An 8,115-nucleotide genomic window follows, 5' to 3' on the forward strand; every position below is an offset into this window, starting at 1 on the left:
TATCACATTGATTGATTTGCGTATATTGAAGAATCCTTGCATTACTGGGATAAACCCCACTTGATCGTGGTGTATTATCCTTTTAATGTGCTGTTGGATTCTGTTTGCCACTATTTTGTTGAGGATTTTTGCATCTGTGTTCATCAGTGATATTGGTCTGTTGTTTTCTTTGTGACATCTTTGTCTGGTTTTGGTATCAGGGTGATGGTGGCCTCATAGAATGAGTTTGGGAGTGTTCCTACCTCTGCTATATTTTGGAAGAGTTTGAGAAGGATAGGTATTAGCTCTTCTCTAAATGTTTGATAGAATTCGCCTGTGAATCCATCTGGTCCTGGACTTTTGTTTGTTGGAAGATTTTTAGTCACAGTTTCAATTTCAGTGCTTGTGATTGGTCTGTTTATGTTTTCTATTCCTTCATGGTTCAGTCTCAGGAGGTTGTGCTTTTCTAAGAATTTGTCCCTTTCTTCCAGGTTGTCCATTTTATTGGCATAGAATTGCTTGTACTAATTTCTCATGATCCTTTGTATTTCTGCAGTGTCAGTTGTTACGTCTCCTTTTTCATTTCTAATTCTATTGATTTGAGTCTTCTCCCTTTTTTTCTTGATGAGTGTGGCTAGTGGTTTATCAATTTTGTTTATCTTCTCAAAGAACCAGCTTTTAGTTTTATTGATCTTTGCTATCATTTACTTCATTTCTTTTTCATTTATTTCTGATCTGATCTTTATGATTTCTTTCCTTCTGCTAACTTTGGGGCTTTTCTGTTCTTCTTTTTCTAAGTGCTTTAGGGTAATGTTAGGCTGTTTATTTGAGATTTTTCTTGTTTCTTGAGGTAGGATTGTTTGAAAGATCTTTTTTTCTGACGTATAATGGGAAGTAGTCAAGGGAGAATGATCTTCCTGATTGTTAAAAGTCAGTTTTAATAAATGCTGCCTTAAGTTTTAGGCATTGTCCTATACATTTGTAGCAATACCATAATTTTATGAAAGAATACCACTGGAATAATTTTAGCTGAAGTATTGGGAATTAGAGTTCCTTTAATATTTTATAGAAAGGCTATTTACATATTACTTTATACTGTGTACACTTCCTTTTTGAAATAAGAGCTAGAATTATTTCTTTTAAAAGACTGTGGTCTGTTCCTACCCAATTTTATTCTATGTTAACTGAACAAATACAGTTTACGTACCCCTACCTCATGTGGATTTTTTGCCATGCCTTTTACTATTTATAAGAATTAAGCAATTCTCACCCTGGCTCCCCATTAGACATACTTATATTGGAAAAAAAAAAATCCCCCAAATACCAGTGCTCAGGGTCCACCCCAGACCATTTAAATTGGAATATTTGGAGATGGGACCTGGTCATAAATATTTTTTAAAAGGGCTCCAGTTGATTCTACAGTTAGGGTTATTAACACTTGTATTAAATCAGTAAGCCTTCATGTATATTTCTCTTGATATTTAATTTATGAACTGTTTATTTAATTTGGATTATTTTCTTTTTCATGTGAAGAAAAATGTAAATTTCTTTTAAAAGAGTTTTCACAATGAAATTGTATTTTCATTGGAATCATCAGAGTGAACTGGTTGTTTTTTTTTCCTCTTGTACCTTTATAAGATCCAAGGAACTGGAGACATCGTCATTTCAAATGCATATGTGGATCTTGTGCCAACAGCTGATGTTGTAGCTAAGACACCATCTGAGGTGGGTTATAACCACTGACATCCAAGTCATACCCTGACTTATGAATTTCAATTAAGATCACTTTAAGAATATTCAGTCTACTTTAGAAAATTAAGAGCTATGAAAGATTCTTAATTCTTGAACTGGAGAACATTAAAACTGCTTGGAGAAAAAGGAATATTTTGACAACTTATGAATTTTTTGAAAAACTTTTTTGTGGGGATACTAGGGTATCTTTCAAGAGAATATAAGTAATTTTCTAGTTTTATAGTAACTAACTCAGTTGTTTAATGAGAAATCTTAAACAGTATTTGGGAAAAAAATATATTAAAAATTTAAATATCCTATACCTTTTTCTTGATTTAAAGATTTGTATAATGCTTTCAATGCAGATACAAACACAGTAGCATGTATTATTTATTAAAACATTTGTGTTATTCTGTATTAACATGCTGAGACTTTTAATAAAAATATTTATATTTTCTTTCTCCAAAATATTAACTTTGTAATGTCGAGGTTTTTAAACCCATGATGTTTGTCTTTCATTCGCCATATTATCATATAACTGAATGAAAATTAAAATCTCTTTAAAAAGAATCTAAGATCAAAAACTTAAGAAATTTTAGAGCTAGAAAGAAATTCAGGCTCTATGTAATTTAGTCCTATTTTACAAACAAAGAAATGAGACCACAGTAGTTGATTGATTTGCCCAGTTTCTTCCTGCTGAAGTTAGTTAGGATATAAGTTATCCAGTTAGTTCCTAGTCTACTTGTAAAATATTATTTCTGAATTTTGATAAAAGTAAAATTCTTTTATTAAGAGGACTGAGGTTCTGGATGACATAAATTAATATAAGGAAAGGTATGAAAGAAACCTAGTGAGAAAAAACTAGTTTGCCTTATTTATGTGCAGGTTTTTAAAGAAAATCATGTTGTTGCACTTTTATTTTGTAATAGTTTTATCCCCTTGAGTCATTTTTACAGAACTTCTAAAATTAAATTAACTTTTCTCTTTTTGCTAGGGTAGGGAGCTTCAGAGTACCCTTGTGTTTGAAGAAATAGGTCGCCGCCTTCAGCATATAGGGGGAGAGGTGGTGAAGAAAGTAAATGCTGTGTTTGAGTGGCATATCACTAAAGGTGAAAATACTGCAGCTAAGTGGAGTAAGTCATGTCCCTGGCTCTATAATATTCTAAGATAACTCTTAGTCAATAGAGATAAAGTATCCTTGTTATAACTAAAGCCTGTCTCTTTGAAGGTAGGTAAATCTTTTCTTCTTCGGTAAGTTGTTTTTTTATGGGAAATAACGGGTTTCATGGCACCCAAAGCCATGCATGTTTTTTAGAGATGAAGGGAATCAATTAAAATGAAAATATCTGTTTTAAAGATTTCATTGTAACACCTGAAATTAGTACTTTAAACAGTCACCTTAGCCGTATGCTTCTTTAACTAATCTTCAAATTCCTCTTAAATGTGAAGAAAGTACATCAGGTTAAGTGAAATATTTTAAAGTTTTGAGTAATTCTCATTACATTTTAACAGCTTTAAAAATATTTTCTTCATTCCCCCCAAATTAACATTTTGGATTATCACCTTAACTATCAGTATATAATCATAATGATTTTCTTCATCTATACAGATGGCAATCAAAGGTACTAATTTTATCTAATCTAGGGAAGTTATCTACTAGAGTGCCATGTTAGCAACCTGGCAAGGCATCCGATATAAGCCAAGTTGCTGCAGAGAGAAAGCAGTCACATTTCCATTCGCTTCTGTGGAGCTCCAAAAGGACTCTGGTACCATTTTAAGAAGAAAGAGAAGATAAAAAGGGAAAGGGGTAAAACAAATTCTACCATGTCTTTTGTATCTGTTGTGTAACTACATTCTTAATCATGGCACAAACTTTTCTGTGCTGTGGTCTCTTAAAAGATTGCAGTGTCCAATTTTAATTTAATTCTTAAAGTAAAATTGGGGAAGGTAAGATGAAATTACTAAAGATGAGTAAAAAAAATTTTCTAGATCAGAGAATTTTCTTCTTTTTCTGTCTGCATAATAAAAGCACTAGCACTTTTGTGGGCTCACTTTGCTAATCAGCCAGATCTGTTAGCAAGTTTTTAAGTATCCAGTGTCTATATATCATGACAGAAAAATATGTGGCTTTATCAGATTTCACTGTGCTGTTTCTATATAGGTTAAAGGACAGGGAAGTGAGTATATGTCCATTCGCTTTCTTCAGCATCAGTCAATTATAGATTGAGAGGCCACTGCTTCTAACAATGAGAGTATCTTAGTTCAGTTTGCTATAACAAATATACTACAGACTGGGTAGGTTAAACAACAGAAATTTGTTTTCTCATAGTGCGGAGGCTGGAAGGTCCAGTGTGAGGGTGTCAGCATGTTTGGGCTCTAGTGAGAACCCTCTTTCTGGTTTGCAGATGGCCGCCTCCTTACTGTTTCCCCACAAGGCAGAGAGAAAGATCATCTCTCTCTCATGTCTCTTCTTCTAAGGACACTAACCCCATTATGGAGGCTCTACTCTCACGATCTCACCTAAACCTAATTACCTCCCAAAGGCCCCATTTCCAAATACCATCATTATTTGGAGATTAGGGCTTCAACGTATGGATTTTGGAGGGACACAAACATTTATTCCATAGCTGACCGCTATTCATATTTTGAATCATGAAGCATGCTATTAATGAACGCTGACCATCACTTCTTTACCTTTATATTATAAAGTGTTCTAGCCTTACTTTGATTGGTAGAATATTCTTTCTTTATATTCTAACCTTAGGTTTATGTTATAGAGTATTACGATCTCTAGAGCTGTTGGAGAAAAAGGGTGTATCAGTGAATGTTCACTGAAACTTCTTGATTTTTCATGTTTTTTGTCTTGAGGTTCCAAGGGACAGGATGCTTTCATTTGTAGTCAAGCAGCTGTGGTCCCTTGAATCTGTCTACTAATGTGGTACAGAGAGCATCCAGAATAGTTTTTAGCTCAAGGATTTTTCCCGTCCTTCATAACTGTGAAGTACAATGGGATCCTGTGTAGTTAAGGTTGGCCAAGAGCCCCTGGAATGCTGAGGGACTCCTGGAAGTGACCTGTGATTGGCTTACACTCCAGGACCATGTTAACTTTTAGGCCCATCTCAAACCTGGTTGTAATCCTTCTCTGGGGACTGTAGGCTAGTGTATGAGATGTAGTATACCATGGTGGTACCTGAAAGCAAGGGTTGTAGGCTGTGCTTCTGCAAGTCCCACAACTGATGGTATGAACCATCTTCACTCATTATTTGTATACCACATATCATGCAGATAATCTGTCTATACAAACTTTTTTTTAAAGGAAAAAATCTTTAGGTTTGGGATTTTACTTCCACAGTAGAAACTACTGTTTTGTAGATTTTCATTATTTTTATTCTGAGATTACTATTTTAGAGTGCCTAAATACCTTGTAAATCAGACTGTTTTATTTCTCATTACAATTAAAGATCACTGTAAATGCTTACTGAGACCAAAAAAATTAAAATGTATCTCTAAGTCAACTAAAACTTTTTGAGACCATCTTCTATTACATATTCCTAGGAAATATTTTGAAGTTTTGTTCAATTGATTTTGGTTTAATGTAAGTTTCTTGTTAACATAACAATTGCTATTCCTTTTAGGGAGTATATTTTCATTATATAAAATGTGGTATATAAAAGTATAGAGCAGAAAATAATGATGTATAATCCCACTACCTACAGTTAACATTTTGATGTTTGTCCTTCTGGAAGACATTTGTGCTTATAGGAGGTTAATTCAGAAGGGGGTAAAGGAAGCCAAACATGTAATACGTATTTAGTTACCCAAAGTTCAAAGTCTCTATTTTTTTTTTCTAAAAAACTTCATAGATTAACAGTGATATGTAGGTAGCATCACTTTCTTTCTACTTTCTGTCCTTCCTCCTTTCTATCTATTCATGATGGAATTCAACCTTTTCCCCTATAGATGAAACTATATTAGAAGTTGAGTTATAAATATAAAACACAGGATTTTTGAAGGTACTGGTGAAGGAAAGGAATGCGATCTATAAGAGAGAAAATGTGCTGGAATTATGTGTCTCACAGTTGGCAGAAGAGAACTCTGTAGAGATTTGTAAAGTATACAAGTGATTCACTCTGGCAAATAGCATAATTTCCTTCAATATAGTGTCAATAACCAACTAAGATTTTCTCCTTATCTTAGTATCACTTTCCTTGTAGAAAGTATTAGAAAATGTGCTTACATTTAATAATTACCTTTAATTAACCTAGGCAAAAGGTTTTTTCTTGTATTTTCACCGGAAAAATAGGAATATTAGAAACCTGTTAATAACTACTTGTAATTGATGCTTGTGGCTTTTGTTTGTTTTATCATCTCTTCTTCAGGTCCAAATTTATCACAGCTAACAGTCAAATTGGATCTTGAAGCTTTCTCTGAAAGGGTTCATCATTATCTTTGGTTATCTGCCTGTCTTTTATTTGATCTGATTCTCAGCTGTGTAACTTCTTTCAATTCTGGTTGTTTTCTCACCATCTTTGTGTCACTGAGCTAAATCAGAGTAGCTGGCAGCAGTAGAAAGTATCTAGGTGTTTTGGCTTATGATATTTTAGAAGATGATTCCATGTTGGTATCTCTCTTTTGCATCTTGGTGCTTAATGGCATAAAATAGATGATTGAATGCTCTGACTTAGGGAATACCTATTTTTTTTTTTTTTTTTACAAGCAGTTTTAAAAATGTTTTGCTAAACAGTTAATCACCAAATTCTTGGTATTTTAAATTGCTGTTAGTTGTCCCAGTCATGTTTGCATTATGGCAGATCCAAACCTGTGTACAGAGAACAGGCTCAGCTCCTTAGTTCACCTACGGAACTGGAGTTACACAAGTGACAGGCCTTGAGCAAGTCTAGGAACCAAGGGGTTTGGGCTCAGTGGCCTGGAAGATGCATGCCAAACCAAGGATCCTGGACCGTGCCCATCTTCCCTGCTCCTTCCCCTATCTTGCCATCCAAACAACACCAACAATGAATCTCTGGGCAGAATGTGTGTCTATGTCGGGATTTTTAAAAACTAAATTAGTGTGAGTCTAGAGAGAATGGGGAGAGTTCTGGTATCAGTGTTGGTTTAGGCTGTGGAGGAGGAGGAGTCTTAGCTATGTCTTTCGAGGTTAGGCCTCTCTGAGGCCTGTCGTGCTTGATCATCTAGGAGCAGGAGGACTGCCTGGGCGAGGGCCCTTCCTCTTCTCTGGGGAACAGGAGTGTGTAATGGAGAGATGTAGGCCCTTGACATGCATAAGAAACCAGAGGGTGGGCCTCAGTGAGGTGCTTTTGGGAAGGAAGCCCAGATCTTGGAATGCTCACTTGCACCTTCTTATCCATACTGATGTGCAAAATATGAATGAAATAAAAAAGAATCAGAAAGAGAGACATTGTAGACTTCTTCAGCTGTTTTGGGAGCTGAAATCAGAATATTGTAGCAAGGTCATCCTGTTGAGTAAAATCTATAACACTATCTATTATTTATTATAAAATAAAAATTTTTAATTGAGGTATAGTTGATGTACAATATTGTATAAATTTCAGGTGTACCACATAGTGATTCACAATTTTTAAAGGTTATATTTCATTTATAGTTATTATAAAATATATTTCCTGTGTTGTACAATCTATACAATAGATATATAGCTTATCGGTTTATCTATTTATTTATTTATTTAACACATGACATCCCTAGGTTAGTTTGTTTATTGGATCTATACTTTTTTTTTTAATTGACATACAGTTAATTTACAATGTTGTGTTAGTTTCTGGTGTACAGCAAAGTGATTCAGTTATATATATGCGTATATACATATGTATATACACATATATATATTCTTTTCATATTCTTTTTCATTATAGCTTATTACAAGATACAGAATACAGTTCCCTGTGCAAAAGAGTAGGACTTGTTGTTTACCTATTTTATATATATTAGTTTGTATCTGGTAATCCCAAGCTCCTAATTTATCCCCTCCCCTCTTCCCCCTCTGGTAACTATAAGTTTGTTTTCTGTCTGTGAGTCTGTTTCTGTTTTGTAAATAAGTTCATATTTTGGATTCCACATATAAGTGATATCATATGATATTTGTCTTTCTCTGTTTGACTTACTTCAATTAGTATGATATTCTCTAGGTCCATCTATGTTGCTGCAAATGGCATTATTTCATTCTTATGGCTGAGTAGTAGTCTGGTGTGTGTGTGTGTGTGTGTGTGTGTGTGTGTGTGTGTGTATGTGTGTATATACACACACATACACACACCAAATCTTCTTTATCCATTCATCTGTTGATGGACATTTAGGTTGCTTCCATGTCTTGGCTACTGTAAATAGTGCTGCTATGAATATTGGGGGTGCATGTATCTTTTCCAGTTA

At 34.3% G+C, this 8,115-nt stretch overlaps 1 protein-coding gene across 1 annotated transcript in view; it reads left to right on the top strand.

Annotated features, from left to right (window-relative positions):
• The window catches only part of LOC103013794 (peroxisomal multifunctional enzyme type 2-like), a 72,766-nt gene extending 69,683 nt beyond the window's left edge, over nucleotides 1–3,083 (top strand). Inside the window, exons 21-22 of the mRNA XM_057539320.1 lie at nucleotides 1,618–1,704; nucleotides 2,705–3,083. Of these exons, the coding sequence (XP_057395303.1) occupies nucleotides 1,618–1,704; nucleotides 2,705–2,881 (264 nt within the window). The 3' untranslated portion in view covers nucleotides 2,882–3,083. The remainder of the gene's footprint in view (nucleotides 1–1,617; nucleotides 1,705–2,704) is intronic.
• The last annotated feature ends 5,032 nt before the right edge of the window (nucleotides 3,084–8,115 follow it).

This window comes from Balaenoptera acutorostrata, unplaced genomic scaffold (genome assembly GCF_949987535.1).
Source record: "Balaenoptera acutorostrata unplaced genomic scaffold, mBalAcu1.1 scaffold_701, whole genome shotgun sequence".
Taxonomy (NCBI): Eukaryota; Metazoa; Chordata; class Mammalia; order Artiodactyla; family Balaenopteridae; genus Balaenoptera; species Balaenoptera acutorostrata.